The sequence below is a fragment of the Helobdella robusta genome, assembly GCF_000326865.2.
Source record: "Helobdella robusta unplaced genomic scaffold HELROscaffold_43, whole genome shotgun sequence".
Classification (NCBI taxonomy): domain Eukaryota; kingdom Metazoa; phylum Annelida; class Clitellata; order Rhynchobdellida; family Glossiphoniidae; genus Helobdella; species Helobdella robusta.
The window spans coordinates 808,159-827,035 of NW_008705028.1; the positions used below are offsets into that span (position 1 = coordinate 808,159).

General features: G+C 31.5%; 1 protein-coding gene across 1 annotated transcript; it reads left to right on the top strand.

Moving 5' to 3' along the window:
* Positions 1–1,292: 1,292 nt before the first annotated feature.
* On the top strand, positions 1,293–18,741 carry HELRODRAFT_114062 (hypothetical protein; the record flags this gene model as incomplete). Its single annotated transcript, XM_009025743.1, has 22 exons — positions 1,293–2,226; positions 2,283–2,394; positions 6,180–6,378; positions 6,433–6,568; positions 6,633–6,724; positions 6,798–6,936; positions 7,043–7,127; positions 8,493–8,616; positions 8,707–8,805; positions 8,869–8,943; positions 10,960–11,064; positions 11,130–11,201; positions 12,553–12,718; positions 12,779–12,937; positions 13,045–13,225; positions 13,580–13,730; positions 14,304–14,429; positions 15,960–16,028; positions 16,209–16,383; positions 16,738–16,836; positions 17,056–17,147; positions 18,508–18,741. 22 exons carry the CDS (start codon positions 1,293–1,295, stop codon positions 18,598–18,600), a joined length of 3,483 nt encoding a protein of 1,160 aa, XP_009023991.1. The 3' UTR covers positions 18,601–18,741.
* Between the last annotated feature and the right edge of the window lie 136 nt (positions 18,742–18,877).

Sequence of the window (18,877 nt, forward strand, 5' to 3'; positions counted from 1 at the left end):
TAACCTGATAATATCGAACTAGGCTAGCAATAAAAAGATGCCACACGACAGAGCGTTGATGTTCCTCTGACAAAATTCATTCATTGCACAGAAAAATGAGAAATAAACTCTCTGAAATGCACTCCTGTCCACGAGTTCATCTCTCGTCAGCTCTTTCGTCCGTCTTGGCGTCTCAGTAGTTTCTGAGAGTAGTTTCGAGTATGTTATTATTAAGTTCTTTTATCCTAAGTTTCAAAAAAATTTAAATTAAAAAATTTTCAAAATGGTTTTTGGCAATCATTATAAAAACAATAAGATTGAACATGCAAACATGAAAAATTTATGCACTTCTTCATGTATTATAAAAATTTATGTTCAGTTGATTTAGTGGTGGTCTTATCAAATAAAATAGACTAAAAATAAAAGTGAATAAAATGAATCAAAGAAATAACAAAAACAATCTTCACAACATTTATCAAATAGTCTGAACAAAAATATTGATGATTAATGTTGCTCGTACTATGAATAGAGTAACAATTTATTTGAATTAAATTCGCTGCATTTAAAATTTACTGAAATGCGTTTTGTGTGCATTTCGATCGGGGGCTAAAATGTTTTTTTCCTCGCTTCTCAGCTTTAGTTTTTGTGGCTGTGTGTTCACTTTTATCGCGTGAACTTTAAGTTATTTTAATTTTTTCTAAATGTTGTCAAGTGCCGCAAATCATTTAACATTGTCGTCTTGCGAATTAGGGTGATTGCTTCATTGATAGCTACAAATGCCACTTTACTTAATAATATGTTAAAAATTTCAATTTGCCATTTTATTTCATTAATTTCAAAAATTTCATTAATAATATTACATTAATATATCAGATGCATCGTTTCACATGTAGTTGAACGTAAAATTACCGTTGAAAATAAAAGAAGTAAATAATAAAAGTCCGACAACTTTTTCACTACGTTTGGACACAATATATCTGCTCGAAATTTTTATAGAAACAACTTAACCAGGTCGCTTGCTTATTTTCAAAAATTATAAACAACAGCTGAAAGCAATTTTTTCCTGTAAACAGTCAAACAATCAAACGATTTAGAAGCTATCCTAATTTTGTAACTTTTAAAATGTGTTAATTTTTTGTTACAATTTGATTGAAATTTGTACTCTGCATGCCTTTCTTTATAATGAAGACATTGAACAGCAAGCGCAGGTAAGCCGTCATTATTCTACCTGGCTTTTCATTTATATGTTAATTTATATGTTAATCGGAATTTAACTTTTACAGGTTGTACTACATGTGTTGCGCTCATTCATAATGTTGATCTCAAAACTTTGTCTTGTTTTGTTTGCTGTGTTATTGCAAAATTTTTTTTGTAAAATTACCGTTGAAAATAAAAGTCCGACGACTTATTCACTATGTTTTAATAATAACGATTATTTAAAAAAATCAAATTTAACTAAAATATATGAAAATTCTTGTAAATATAATAACTATTATGTTAATACAAAGAAAAAACGCGATGTAACCAGAAATTTATTCATCAGTAAATATACCAAAAGTAATGGACATGGATTAATCGCCTCTTCAAAAAACGCTTTACTCGGCAAAAATAAACCTGAAGTTGTGATAGCTATACTGGCTCCAAACACTACAAAACACATTTTTCGGTTAAATTTAGCGCATATTGCTGTTGATTATGCAAGAAACACGCACCCGTTGGCCAAGAAACTTTTCAACGAACAGTGCAAATTGACCGTTAAACTGGCGGATACAGACTGCAGCCAAATTACCGCTCCCATATTGGCATATAATTTCTATAAAAAAGATAAGATCCACGTGCTGTTCGGTCCAGTTTGTGAGTACAGTCTCGCTCCCGTGGCTCGCTATGCCAGGTACTGGAACCTCGCCGTCATAACTCCTGGCGGGATGAGTGGATTTTTTGGAAGAGACAAAACTAAGGCCGATCCAGAATTTCCTCTCCTAACAAGAATCGGCCCAACTTTTGATGGCGTTGCAAAATGTTTGCATACGATCATGAAAGAATTTCATTGGGACAACGTAATTATGTTGGTTGAATCAGACGGTGGAGCGCATATAACTCCGCGATTATGTAATTTAGTTATGACTGATATAGTTTTTTTATTCACACAAGAATCTATTCGGTACGAATTATATCAAATTGATGTCCCGGAACATGTCCGCAACTATAGTCATATTTTGGCTCGCGAAATTGGATTAGAGCATTCTAGTGAGATAAGAATCACTAATTATTATGTAGTTGATCGAACCATTTTTTTTCAACAGTAATCATTCTATGCGCCTCACCCGAGACCGTACGAGAGATAATGATCAAAGCAGCCGAGATGCACTTCAATAACGGCGAATACGTATTTCTTAACGTCGATCTATTTACCAAGTAACATTTGGTCTTCATATTTTACTATTTTACATGTGTTGATTTGTGGTGTGCATTTTTGTTTATGCTGGCAATTTTTACATACATGTGTGCGTGCATGCATATTATATACACATATTGATACAAATTATCTATGGCTAAAGATTATCATAATTTATTAATAGAAACTTTTAATATTGTAGTAAAGTATTGTCGTAATATTGTTGTTTAATATGGGAAGGGAACTAAAAATTAATTTAATTTGCTCGTTTGTTGCTGGTCCTTTACTTTCAAATTAAATTATAATTCTTCTGTCATCCTTGTGCTGCTGCTGTTGCTGTTTCAAAAAATCTTTCTGCCGCTAACGAGAATCTGCCAGGCAGACCTGTCATCATTCTTATATATGCTTGAAAGTTACAGAATTTAGCAGTGGTGTTGGTAATGACATTCGACTTCTAGAGAATTGATACGTGATATAATTCTGTCCTTTTGATGTTTTTTACTTCTTATATAATAAAAGTTATCTTTATTTTTGCTAAAAATGGTACAAATAATTTTTTTGGATTTTGTTGAGTGTTTTGTAGTTTTTTTGGTTGTCATTTATTATTTTGTAGAGTAATTATTACTGTGCTAAATGTAGCGTCCTGCCACTGTTGTAGTTCATTGCCGTTATATTTTACTTGGGAAACCCCGGCACTTTTTTTGTTAAATTAGGTTTTTTAATTTTAACACAACTTTGAAAAAATCCAAAAAAGACAATAACACTAATGTGGGGAAGTGTCGATGCAAACTCGTTGGAAAATAAATAAGCAAGGTACGGACAAGCGAAAACCGGTTTATCTTATGTATAGATGTATTATTATTTTTACAAAACAATGAAGATAAAGATTATTTAGATATTGTAGCTTTCTGTTTATTTATTCATTTTAGCTCTATAAAAGTTTTCTCATTTTTTCAAATGTATTAATTACCCATTGCCTACCTATACCCTTCTGTCGTTGAACAATAACAAATAACAGAACATGGCGTTTTTACTGGCTGAGCCAACACTTGACATGTTTATTCATCCAAAAATATTTTTTTAAAGTTTCAACCAAACTATTTTCCTTTTAATTTCCATAACTGGATGCATGGTGGGAAAATATTTTAATTACGATTTGATTTACGACTAAATGAGTAGAGAGATTGATCGATTATGACTTCGACTGTTTAAACTGGTTTTCCTAGTACTGGTACCGCGTGACTGTGAGTTGTGGTGAGGGAATCGATTTCGTGTGCGTCTTGCCGATAGTCAATATTTTTTTTAGCTTTTTCTGTTTGACAATCATGCAAATACTTCTACCTATTAAATAATAAATGGTATTTTTATTACTAATCCAGCATTTGTATCTATTTTTAAAAAAGCATATTTATGGCCGTTGTTGTTCACTGCTTTTGTGTTGTAACTCTGCTTTTGTGCTTTTTTTAAAGTTGTCGTTGATGGGTTTGGCTTTATTTGACACCAATGGTTTTTAATATGCCCGTTTTTTGGGACGTTAATATAACATTTATTGCTTTGTGAAACTCTTTTTTCAAAAAATGTTTTTTTTGAAAGTGAAAGCATTCGACAATCACAACTAAACTATAGTTGGTAATTAATTTACTTTAAACCTTCCTAACCTACAAACATCTTTCGTTGTTTCCTGCTTAAAATTATTTTTATTGATCAAACCAGAATCATCAATTGATTTGTGGTTTTCTAGTTCACAAGTAAGCAAAGTAATTTTTGGTTTCCTGAATTTTTTGAATTTTAAATTAATCCAAAGTCTTGTGATTCACTTTTTTTCGTTATTGTCTACCACTTTGTATCAGACACTTCTTCTCCCAACATTTGCTACTGCCAGTGGCGGATTAACGCACAGGCACAACAGGCACCGGCCTGGGGCGGCAAATTTTGAAAACTAGTTATTTAAAAATATTCAAGTTGAATAAAAATAATTATTAAAATTGATACTTTAAAAGGATTCAAACCAGAAACCAAAAACTCGTGCTGAGGATAGAGGAATTATTTCTAATTTGAGTTTTCTTGAAACTGGAATTATGGTAGAATTGTGGAGTTTTGTTTTAAAATGTCTGAACAAGTCTAACGTCAAACTTCAAAAAGTAGACATTGATCTATCGACTGTAATCGAAATTTACGACTCACTTTTAACGTTGTTCGAATCACTCAAAGAAAGATTTGAAGATTATGAAAAAAAAGGAAAAGTCCTGTCTTTAGTTGATGACTATAAGGTACCGCCATTAAGAAAACGGAAGCGGCATTACGACGAATCAGTTGACAATGGAACAGAATTTACCACTCGAGAAAATTTTCGTGTAAACATATTTTTGGTAATTGTGGATAACTTAAATTCTGAAATGAACAAGAAACGAAACGCTTATGTAGAAATTAATGAAAATTTCTAAGTAATTGTACAGTTCAAAACATTGTCAGTGGGTGAGCTAGAAATTGCAGCGGATGGATTAAGATCTTTATTTCCAAACAATCTAGACGACACCTTAAATACTGAACTGTTACATTTAAAGTCTCATTTGGCTACCTTAGACCAAAATGCAGTTCCACACAATCCAATTGATTTGTGTAAATGGATAAGATTGAATGACTTGAATGACTTATATCCAAATGTAGACATTGCACTTCGGATGTACACTTGTACTCCTGCTACAAACTGTTCGGCCGAGCGATCTTTTTCTTGTTTAAAGCGCGTTAAAAACTATTTGCGTTCGACAATGTCCGAAGAAAGGTTAAATTATCTTGCAATTCTATGCATCGAAAAAACAATTTTGCAAAATTTAGACATTAATTTCGTTATTGATGAATTTAAGCACAGGAAGGCACGTCGTAAAGTTTTGAAATAACTTTTATAAACTGCAATGAAAGAAAATTTATTTTTTAAAATTGATAATATTACATTACATGAATATTATTAAAGAATGTACTTAATAAAAATGTTTTAAAAATATTGCGTTTATATGAATTTAATTTCTAAATTTATTATAAAATTTAAAACTGGGGCGGCAAACCACGAGTGCCTCTAGGCGGCAAAAAGGTTAATCCGCCACTGGCTACTGCTGATTCTTAGGTCTCAAAAAACAACCAATTTATAAAACTTTCAGTTTTCCCACTTATGTTTTTAACACAGAAAAAATGTTTTTAAAAACAATATCAGCTAAATTTTGAAAAAGTCTGGTGAAAATTTTGATTTGTACCAATTTGTACTTGCATGTGTACCAATCTCGGCGTCTGTCAGTCTAAGTTTTTTTATTTGTAAAATAATAATAAAAATGAAAAAAACAGAAAACGACAGTAACAAAAAGATATTAAAAAATGCCTACAAAAGGAAAAAATATTTGCACAACTTTCCAGTGGCCAATACAGGGGAGTGTCGGGGTGCAGAGTAAGAAATAAAAAAAACATTGAAGATTCTATGCAAGGACTTTTATTTAGTGAACAATTTGAAAATCATTCCCGAACAAAGCTGGAATAAGCCAAAAAAATAAATCATTAAAAAAGGTCATGACTTTAAAATTTTGAAAATCGTAAAATTATTTTTCCCACCGCCAAATTTTGGATCAGCTACTGCAAACCTCTCATATGCTTTCGTAGACAAATTCTTTTTAGGTTTTTGCAAATTTATTATTTTTATAGATCCATGAGTTTAACTAACTAAAAATATGTATGAATAAATAATCTTTTTTTCGTTATTTTGTACATATTTTTTATTTAAATTTTCTTGTTATAAAATATGTTCAAATAAACCTCATAGTTACCTAAATAACTCCCTGAAACCTTGGCACAAGAAAGGCGAAAGTGAAGAAAGAAATTTGTTGGCAAAAAAAGGCTTTGAAACATTATTAACAATCACAATGAAAAAACCAGAAAGTAATGAGTACAAAATATTTTCAAAAGAAATTAAAAGGAAAGCACACGAGCAATATGGAGAGCCTCTGTTTGGGAAAGAAGATGTAAGTTACTCTCATTTTTTTCTTAAAGTCGTATATATATTCTAACTAATTTAGGTCAACAGTTTTGTTGGTGCTTTCCATGATGCCGTTATTTTATATGCCCTGGCTTTGAACGAAACACTAGCAGAGGGCAAGAACATATCAAACGGCAGCGATATCACCCGACGCATGTGGAATAGAACTTTTGAGGGTTTAAAATGAGAAGATATGATTATATTTTCGTTTCATACAACCAAATATTTTATCAATTAAAGGTGTATCTGGCACGGTTACAATCGATGGAAATGGCGATAGGAGTGTTGATTATTCTCTTCTTGATATGAACCCCGACACTGGATTTTTTGAGGTTAAATGCTAATACTTTTCCAATATTATTTTTGGTCGAACGTTTTCAATTTTTTAATTTTCATTGTTTTCAGGCAGTAGCATTTTATTTTGGTAAGAAAAAAATTTATGAACCAATTGAGGGTCGCGAAATTCACTGGACTGGAAATTTAAAGGTACCTCCAACGGACACCCCAAAGTGTGGGTACAACAATTTTGGATGCCCTGTTATAGGTAGTAATAGTTTTATATGGTAATATAGCCGATAGATTGTTGTTTTATTTGAAAAATTTTTTATAAAACAATTTATTTTCAAATTATCCAATTTTCAAAATTATAGTCCCGTTTCCGTCGACCGTTTACATAGCGGCACTCTCAGGGCTGCTGTTCATCTCCATTCTACTAGCCACATTTTTCATTTTAAGGTAACTTTTTTAATAGTTTTCACCATTTCTACGTGCAAACATTTTAAACCCTTAATATTAATTTTAAATAATTTGTATTTATTAGTTTATAAATTTTAAAATTAAAAAAAACCGACATATTGGGGAAGTATTAGCATTTAAACAAAAACACTAGTGACATATTTGAGAAAAGATAGGTATGATAGGATATTATTTTATCACAGATTTTTTATTTTATCTCAATTTTTGTTACGATTTTTATGTGTTTATTTTTCAAAAAACTTGAGCAAACTGTTAATACAAGCCATGCCTTTACAATGGTTAATTCTGCCATCGAGATGAACCCACCTACCTGGTAAGAACCAACCTGTAATCATCAATTAAAAATTAGTTGAGGGCTGTCGCTATCTGTAAAAATTTATTATTTTTCGTATTTTCTATGACATCTGCCACGTTTTGTCATCGTACGTCATCAGGCCTTTTTTTTATAAACTAACAACTTCTTTCAAAATTTCATCATCATGATGTTTCGTTTTATTTGAGTTTATTGAGGTTTCAACGTTCCAGCTCTAACTCACCCACGCGGCTACTTTGATCAAAACCCTTCTTTTGACTATAGATGTAACGGTGATGTTATGCATATCACACTATTTTATAACGACAAAATATGTTACAGTTTTGAATATATACTTCTGACCGTTCGTTCAAAATTATTGCTGAGGGCCTCCGTTCAAAATATTGGGGATGCGAAAAGTTTATTCATTAATCCCTTGGAATGAGCCAATGATTTTCGCTAGTTTTCATTGGATTTCCCAATGACCCTAGTAAGACTGGAGTGAAACCTTTTGAAATTTTTTTGAGGCTGCAATAGAATAATGTTATAACTTTTTCGAGATTTTTGTTGAATCTTTCCAATACCTTTTCAGAGCATTTCATCGAATGCTCGCTCAATGTTTCCCAAATTTTGGCCGTAAAGTTCTTGAGCGACTTAACGGAGAGTGTTTATTAGCCATGGATTAAGCAAGCCACAACAGAAGTATGACGCTGAAGATGAATATTATTACTAGAACTAGCAGTTCTAAATTGAAATTAAACTTCCTTAATAAATTATAATTTGTTTTTACGCAAAAAATAAAATATAAAGTTTTGGAAAAGATTATTTGCAACTTAGAACAAAATAATTTGAAGATGATAAAATTGTTTACACCTAACCGCCATGAAACCCGATTTATTTATAACAATCAATCGATCAATCAATTAATCAATCAATCAATCAATCAACCAACCAACCAATCAACCAACCAACCAATCAATCAATCAATCAGTCAATCAATCAATTTCTGCTCATTTCATTCTCAACATTTGCGACATTGTTTCTTTTGAAAGACATTACCGGTTAGAGACTGAACTGGCGGAAATAAACTGGAGGATAAAATGGGAAGACATCATGTTTGGCGCTCCTGAAAAACGAAGATTAGATAAGATCAACAGCCAAATTAATTTTGCCAAGGTTGTTATCAAAATTCATCGTCAAAATTTTTTAGTCTTAAACAAACAAATAATGACTAGAAAACATTTTTATTAACAAATCAATTTTAAGAGAGAATCATTCGCAAGTTTAGTTTCAATAGATTCAATGGTTGGTGTGTTGAACAATCTTGGCTGCAAACAAATCTTCATCAAAACTGGTTACTATAAAGTTTGTGTTCTTGCTTGGTAAAATTGAGTTTAATTTTAAAACTTCATCTAAAACGTTTTACAGTCTACACTGGTTGCCATAAAAAAAATTGTGAACCCTATAAACATTACAAAGCCACTGTTGATAGAATTCAAAAGGGTATAATTTCTTTTTATTATTTCATTCAATTTTATGAAATTATGTTTATATCAGTTAAGGCAAATTTGTTAAAAAATAGCTAATAACATCTTTAAAAATTCGTAAATAAGTATGTATATGTATACATGCATCACTTAAAACTGACTCCCACCAACAACACTGCCATTCTTCTACATCTAGTTTATTAGAAATGGAAATTAATTGGCCTATCTGCACAATGAACCCATTCCAATTTAAATAAACTAGATAAAAAATCTCAGTGAAAAAAAATGAAAAAACGAACTAACTACAAGCAAATTAATGGCGTTTATCATCACTGAGTTTGTTAAGTGAGGTTATGCATTGGTTTAGTTCATGTTCATGTCATTCGAAATATCTAATATATTTTTACATAATTTTGATCGAAAAAGCAAAGAAAACCGTTTCTTACGTAAGTATATAGTGGAAAACAGAATCAATGCTGATAATAATTTGCATGAATGAATTTTGAAATATACCTTTTAAGCCACACTAAAACATTGTTTGTCTTTTTGATCAAATTAAACTCAACTCTTAGAAGAGCTTTGGCTCTAAAATCAATTGAAACTTTTTTGATTTTTTACTTATATAAAACTTCATATATATTAATTGAGGGAATTTCACAACCCAAATCATTTGTCATGTTTTCAATATTAAAACACCGCTTTAAAAATGTTTTGTTGTAATATGTTGCGCAACTACTTTCTTTGTTTCTACTGGTGATGATTCTTTTTCCTTGTCGCATACAACACCCCAGAGGTATTGGTGGTGTCATGTAGGAATGGTTTTTAGTTTTTTTTTGTACAATTTATTTATTTAACAATTTTTATTCACACCAATAATTGTAATTTCCGATTAAAATATTGTGAGCACGATTTTTATTGCCTGGGAATGACAGTAGAGCAGAGTAAAGTTGCTTAAAGAAAATCAGCTCTAATTTAAATAGCGAATCCAGATATAAGATATATGGTGCGTCATACGTGCAGACAGAATTTAACCCTGCAAACAAACCATCCTCGTTTACTTTGAAAATTTTTTGTTAAGTCGTCAGTTTATTTCGGTGGCGGATCTAGATAACGCTAACGATAGGGCTTCGATTTTTTGAATATTTTTCTAACGTATACTGGAGGAAAAATTGCAAAATGTTTCAACGTGTGTAAATGTTGGGTGGGTTGTCAACTTTTTGGCGAGGAATTTTTTAATGGCTTATCCCATCATTGTCATTTTTTGGTCAGAAACGGAAACTTTTTCCGTCAATACAATGGCTTCTACTAACTTTCAATACAAAGACTGCTCACGGTCCGCCACTGGTTTATTTTCAAACCATCAAACACAAATTGGATCTACGCTGACCGAACAATTTAACAATAATCTTGTTATTTGAATAAAATTAATTAGCTTTTGCTAATTAAAATTTTCAAATAAAATGGTTGGCTTGGCCTCCCCTGAAACTTTCCCTGGGAAGGCCGGCCCCACAGGTTGGGAATTCCTGGAACGGACTGATTCCACTTGATGACGAACAATCCGCAGCATCCGTAAATATTTGAAATTTAATCGCCTGTGCAAGTTTAAAAGAAAATAATTTTTTTTAAATTATACCATAATTTGCTTTTCATAAATGAAGAAACTCTTAAAAGTCGAAATGAAGCCTTGTTAACTAAAAAATTGCCAAAGGTGGTTTTTTAAATCATCAGAGAGAACAAACACTTTTTAAAATATTTTTGACATATTGGTAGCCAAACTACATAAAGTCATAAAACCTCAAAAAATGTGTTCATTTCAAAACCTTGAAAGGCGTTCTTGCATTGGCCGGGTGTAAATCAAGCTATCAAGTTGACACGTGTCATCGTTGAGAAACTCGTTGAAGTTTATCAAGTATAAATTAAATCAAAAATCGAAACAAGGTTTGACTATCACTTTTTTGTATAAATGAGTCTTACAACTTTTAACAAATTGTAGTTAACTTTCATAATGTGAAATGCCTACTTGTTTTTGAAGATGCGAGATTTGCAAAACGACCACATTGTCCGATTCATCGGCGTTTGCATCGACCATGGCAACAAATGCATCATCACCGAGTTCTGCCAAAAAGGTAGTCTGCAGGTTAAGATAGTTTATCTTAATGTCAAACTATAAACTACTTAATTAAAATAATATTAACGCAACAGGATGTTTTGGAAAACAGCCAAATAAAGTTGGATAACATGTTCAAGTTTTCATTAATGCAAGATATAATACGAGTTAGATTCAGGATTGAATTTTTATTACATTTTTGTTGTTGTGTTTTTAGTCGGGCATGATTTGGAATGGAAATGCGGGGATGGAAATCTCTGCAAAAATTTAATAAATTATAAAATTTAAGCCTGACTTCTTTTGTATCTTTCTGGCTGATACACTGCTGCATTTAAGCAAACCTCTCTGTGAATGCTACAAAATATATTTTGGATCGTATCGAGGTGGAAGTTCTTTCTGTGGTTTTACTGACAGCAGTTGCATGTTAAATGATTAATGATTGAACTGTATTTTATAAATTAGCTGGCTTTGCATCATTCAGGGATATCTTCTCAAGAATTGATCCTTAATGAATTTTTGTTTAACTCCAATCTCAGGTACCTTATAAATTCATATAATTATTAACACGCAATGAAACAATATATGGCAAGCAAATCTAAAAAATATTCATCCTCATTTAGCTTTGATAAAATTTTCACACTTAGTTTTGTTGAAATAAGTATTATTTAAAAGGTGACATGTTTGTGTTTGTAATTTTTAGACGAAAATAAACAACGATCACATTTCGTTAAAACAACTTGAAACAGCGCATGCGAATATTCAAATGAATTGTGCTGAATGCAAAATAAAATATGTGCAATGAGGAAAATTGCAATGGACTTTCAGATAAACACTATTCACATGAACTGGTTATCGGTCAATTGAAGTTATTTCTTGGTAATGCTGTAGTTGTAAACTGCGCGCGCACGTCACAGAATCGAAGGCCCTGGCTAATTTATGCTTGAGGAATCACGAAGAAAAAAATGGTCATCAAATATTTTTGGACTTTTAGCTTCCACACTGCTTTTTTATGGTTTCGCTTCAGGCATGGCTGAACACACACTGTGACATATTTTATTTCACTTTTTCCAAGTTGAAAATACTTCAGTTCTGCTGGTCGGGTTTTCAAATGATGGCATGTGCCCATATTTAATTCAAAATTTACAAATTTTTATATTTTCCCTTCGAATTTTTTTTAAGTCAATTTCAATTTTTTATGGTAAAATTTTATATTATTTAACTAATACTTTTATTCATTCACGTTCTATAACCATTCGTCTTCCAATTTAAATAGCAGCGGCTTGTTAAGGAAACTTTATCCTTTAATGAATTAGTTAAATTAATTAAATTTAATTTGACGTCATAAAATAATTCTCTAAAATCATAGACGAGACAATTCTTATTACACTTTTTTACAACCCTCCCCGCTGTTTCATTTTCCCCAAATAAAAATCATTGTCACATTATAGTATGAAATTCCTTATTATAGCTAATGTTTATTAAAATGATCACCATGAAATGTTTGAATTCTCCTCCAAGGGCATGTCATACTTGCACAGTAGTGACATTAAATTCCACGGCAACCTCAAAAGTTCCAACTGTGTGGTCGACAGCAGATTCGTCCTTAAGATTACAGACTTCGGTTTGCAGAGTATCAGGGAGCGAGCGTACAAGCAAGACTGTGATAACTACAACTTTCATAAAAGTGATGTTAATTTACATTGATGACGGCCGAAAAATTTTAACATGATTGAAAAATTAAAAGGTAAATTGTGGACCGCCCCGGAGTTATTAATCAACCCTGAATTAACTTGTGTTGAATCGCTACAAAAATGTGATGTCTACAGCTTTGCTATCATCTGCCACGAAATCGTCTATCGGAAGGGAGTCTTCTGGATTGAGAATGAAAAGTTCAACGCTATAGGTGATACATTTCCTCATTTATGAATATTCTGAAGTAATTTGAACATTTTAACAGCAATTAGTATGAATGTTTGATTAGCAATCAACTTGTATGTTTCACTTACGAAGAGATTTGCCGTCGAGTGAAAATGAGATCGAAACCAAGCTGCAGGCCAACGCTCTCTGATCTGCTCGATAACGAATCCTACAGCGAGGATCTCATTAATATCATCAAGAAGTGCTGGAACGACGAACCGTTTGAAAGGCCGGACTTCCACACATTGAAATCCGTCATTAAAAAAATAAACAAGTATGGTGACAGCAATCGAATGCTTTCAATAAAAACGTCACTTAAAATCACAAATTGTTTGTTTAAAATACCTTCATTTTTACCTTAAAATACCTTCAAGTATTTTTTTAAAAACAATTTTTTCCTTCTATTTTCTTATATGATATCGATGTTTATTTTTCATTTTTGTTTAATAAACTAACGCTTACATTTTCCGTTCTGCTGTTTGATTTTGGATATTTGAGGTTGTGTTCCGTTTAGATGGGAGGTCTGTCAAGAAAATAAATAATAAATCAATTAATCAATTAATAATTTAATTAAATTTTAATTAATTAACTAAAATTTAATAAATAAATAAAATAATAAATGAAATAGGGAGGGAAACACGGGAGGGAACTTACTGGACAACCTGTTGTCCCGAATGGAGCAGTATGCTTGCAATTTGGAAGGGCTCGTTGAAGAGAAAACATCCGACTACTTGAAGCAGAAGAAGAGAGCTGAAGATCTGCTATACATGATGCTGCCCGTGTTGGTTCAAATTAATAAATATGATACGGTCAAGTTTATGGATGATTTTATATTCTTTTTTGGAAGACATAATTGTGTATAAAAATTTAAAAAATGGATGTCATTATTTATTTGTAGTATTTTTGATAAATGAGTGTTAATAATTGAAGAAATGACTTGCAATTCTGTAATTGACACAGCACGGAGCATTTTTTTATATTTTCACAATTCTCCCTTCTAATTTAAACTTCCAAGAAAATATAGCCAGCAAAATTACCTCTTAAAGCAAACAAAGAGTAGTCCACCAAAGTCATTATATTTCAAAACGGATTAATGGTAATTAAACGGCCTACAAGTCAACAGCCTATTGTCATAGTTTGGAGCATGAAACAAAATCTTAATTATTTTGATGTTTTATTGTTCTTGAATTTTGAAACGTTCACCACTAAAACTCAATTTGTATTAACTTTCATTTGCATGTCTATAAAATTTAGCTTAGTTTTTGCATTTTTTTCATCTTATTTTCTAAAAAATATTTTAATAAACTTCACTACACATAAGTTTAGTTTGATAATAAAACGCTAATGCCAAGAGGTCAGTAGCTGAGCAGTTGATGGAAGGCAAAGCCGTGGAAGCTGTCAAATTTGAAAGCGTCACAATCTACTTCAGCGACATCTGTGGCTTCACGCAGCTCTCCGCCGAAAGTTCGCCGATGGAGGTTTATAAATTTCGCAAAATATTTTATGAATTTAATCCAAACTCATTGTATGATTAGCGCCACAAAATATTTACCGCTTCTAAAACATTTTAGCCAAGAAAAGATATAAGAACTTGGTAGTGAGCGTAACCGATGTGCATAAAAAATTATTAGCAATTTAATAAGACTTTATGCTTGTCTTATGAAAGTTTTGTTACAACAATAAAGTAGATGAAATATTATTTATCGGTTATCAAAATAAGATCTTGAAACAGGCAGTTTACAAAAAGCCGCCAAAATAATTTTGTCATCATTAAATTCAAGTGAAATACAAAATGAGAAGATTAACGCAGTACGTCGCACAATGCTGTTACACGAAATTGACTGGTCCGTCCGTTTCAAGTTTTTACTTTTTTTCAATTCTCGAAAGAGTTGAAATGTCTTTTCAGTTTTTTTCAAATTAGCCGAGTAATTATTCTGATAGAATTTGGCCAACAGGTGCGACTTTGTAAGCAACAACGTTTTTCAAAACACCACACGCACTTCCATCGATGAACTGTGTTTATTCCACATTTCATCAGCTCCTTTTGTCTCATATTTTCAAATTAATCTAGCTAATACTTAACTTTCCGAGATTTTATTTTTAAGCATTTTTTGCATAATAAAATTGACTACATTTATCATCGTCAAATCTACGTAAAAAGGTACATGACTTCGTAGATACAATGAAAAAGTGCATTAGATGAGATTTGTTGACGCTGACTAAACACAACATTTTACGTTAATATGTTTTTTGACAAACATTTTTGAACGAAATTTCAATTAATTCACAATAAAAATTGAAAAAACGCAAAGCAAAACTGGATGTCACACAAGCTTCTACCATCCTCCCCTTTTTGCAAAAGGTCACAAATTTGTTGGCCCTTCCTTCCCTCAAAAAGTGACATCCTTCATGGACGACTCTTATTCAAATATCTATAACCCACAACGTAATTAAACATGTTTTGGTGTTAATTTGGTTGAGTGTTCTATACCGCGAATATCGGCACTATCGAAGAAACATTAACTGATCAAATTCCATCACACTTTGTTTAAAATTTTTTTTTTCGAAAATTCACTTGAAACTACAGACTGGTATTTTTTAAAACTTACTGGAAAATTAAACGCTGTTTAACATTCAACTTGAGCTCGCCGTGCATTCGTTTTAAGTTTTATGTTGCACTGTTGGCATTATATTTGTCGAGATGTTTTTATCATTCTATTTAGCTTTTCAAAAAACTGTAAATAAAGTGTTAAGATGAAAAGTATGCTTGTATTTAACGTGTTTTTTAGTTAATGATAAGTTAATGATACTTGGGTGCAATTAAGCTTGGAAGTTTTGACCAATTTCAACTGAAACAACGCCGGCATAACAAATGAATTTAATACATTTAACAAGAGCTAATGCCAGGAAATATATTTTTTTATTTTGCTAGGCTAACTTTAAAAGCATTTCTAATGTTTTATAACAAAAAATGAATTTGTATGAATAATGTTTCTTTTGAATTCAAGGTTGTGGATTTACTGAATGACCTGTACACAACATTCGACACGATCATCGAGATGCTGGATGTATACAAAGTAATGTAAATTCGTTTACCTTTCTTAAATAATTTCTACCTTACTTCAATGCAAATTTGAAAATGTTTTTGTCTGATCACCAATGCATACATCATGAATTTTTAAAACACTTTTCAAAGTTTAACAAGAATTAACAAATCTAAGAATCATAAGTCGTTTAGAACATACAACTCGTTTTAGGTAGAAACAATAGGAGATGCATACATGGTTGTGTCCGGATTGCCGCAACCTAACGGCAACTTACACGCCAGGGAAATATCAAGGATGGCGTTGAAACTCCTGGTTGCAGTTAGAAGTTTCAAAATTAGACATCGTCCGAAAGACCAATTGAATTTAAGGATTGGAATACATTCAGGTTGATTGATCAGTCATTATAGGTGTTGAACATGTGGATCATTTATTTAGGTAGATCAGCCATTAAAATAAACTATCTGAAGTTTATCCTGCTAAACTTGTTAAACTACTAAACTAAAACGGATTATTTGTATAGCGCCTTTTATCTCAATCTCGATTCTGTATAAATCATATTCCGTGATCCAGAATTAATGATAACACTTACACCATCCAGCTTTTGGTAAAACATCAAAAGCTATTTAAATTTATTAATAGAAATCTACTTGAATTGAAATTCTATAAATGTAAGTGTTGCATGAATGTTCCTCTCCGAAGGAAACCCATGTTCATTCGACTGAAATGATAAAAAAAATAGGTCCCGTGTGCGCCGGCATAGTTGGCAGGAAGATGCCGAGATACTGCTTGTTTGGAGATACAGTCAACACTGCATCCAGGATGGAGTCCAACGGAGAACGTGAGCATTTTTTTTGGTCTCAAAACAACACTTGCTTTATAGCTCTCATAAGTTTCATTGCGAATCTTCCTTAATTAACATCATCTCTCATTTCAAAGCCATTCTTAACTCATAACAACAAAATGGTTTAGTGTAAGTAGCCGTATGTATGTAGGTATGTATGTAAGAAAGTTAATATAAAGAAACCCTTAAAAAAATGAATCTACCATAAAATCACAGCTTTGAAGATACACGTCAGTCCAGATACAAAAAAGTTATTGGATACTTTTGGAACCTTTCAGTTGAAGCTGCGTGGATCTGTAACAATGAAGGTGAGAATAATTAATAAATGGTAAATTTAATAAAACATAAAATTTTACAATTATCGTAATCATATCATCATCGCTTGATGTCCGCAAGTGACAGTTTGACAGTATTGAAGATGTGAATGCAAATTATTTTATCTTTGATAAAAAATTTATGTAATTTTATGTATACAAACACAGTTATGGAAACTGTGTATAGAAAAATGTGGTTTTGTGTGTTTGGGTATGTTTCAGCATGTATGTGTATGCATATGTATATATATATAAATAAATTGTCATGTGATGACAATCTAAAAAATAAGAGACAAGGTTGCGGCTCACTTCAACAAATGTGTTTCGAAGATTTATGAAAGTGCTCAGTTAAACCATCAACTTTTGGAAAAAACCCAGTTTAGATGTTTTTATTCTTTGAATTGTTAAATTTGAAGAAACGAAAGATTCTATTGTTTATTAGTGTTAAAATGTTTTGTAGAGTGTTTGTTGGTTGTTGGTCGGATGTTGGATAAATTGTATCAATTTTTGTGAGGATCAATAAGGTAAACCCCTTTTCTGTCACGAACACTCCCTTGAAAATCTTGTTATAAGTTTTTTTGGTTTGTCATTGCATTCTGTTGATAAAATGAAACTATATCATCGAAAAGGCAAATATAAAATCTGAGAGCCCATGTGTTTCTTTTTTCCTCCCTCTTTGAGTATTGTTAACAACCCTGCTGCATTTTTGTCGGAACAACAAAAGATTAACTTCCTATTTAAAATCGTAGTCATCAAATTTTTAAAAAATAAGAATCCATTCAAATTCATTCTTTAACAACGATTACCGCGAAGTTTATCGGATGTATTTACGAAACTTTTAGATTTTGATGCTAAACTCCATAAAACGACTTACAAAAGATTTTGACAGTGATTGGAATTAATTTGTTATATTTTATCATGGTCCATGGTCATACATCATGAGAGGTCACACAGACAACCGACATTAAAAAGTCTGACCCAACCTTTTTTCACCATCCGTCACAATCATAAAAATCAATTTATCGTTACTACAATCTCAACTTCAAACCATGTGAATAACATACTTCGAGTCAATCTTTGCGTTCGTTATTTCAATAAATTTGTGACTTTTAAAATTATAAAAGCAGTTTCATGACACTGATTATGATAATAATTATACTATTATTGTAGTGATAGTAACAACATCAACAACATAATCCATAATAATAATTTTTAATATTATAACAAAGTATAAACTGAGGTACATTAATTATTCCCGTGAAATGTTGTAATTCCAAACTTAATTTATTTTATTTTCTTTTATATATTATTTTAATATCTTTTAAATTGAGAGAATTATTAAAAATTTCCACAGGGCAAAGGTGATATAACGACGTGGTGGCTACTGGGCGAAAACACGAACGATTATCCAGAACTGGCTTCTAAAGATGTCATTTTAAATAAGTGATGTCCTGTCACAAACTCGCTTCATTACCATCATAGAAAATATTTTTTAGGCAAAATTATCATCGAAAGATTTTAGCAATAAAATGTTGTGAATTTTTTTAATTTTTGTTGCTGTCAGTCAGTAAATATTTTTACAATTTTTTCAAATGCATTCGTTTGCTACAACATTATGATCGTCTTCAATCTCATGCACATTTATATCCAATTACATTAAACTGTTATATTAATTATCACGTTATAACAACTTGAACTGCTTAAATATTATCTGGTAAGTGAAT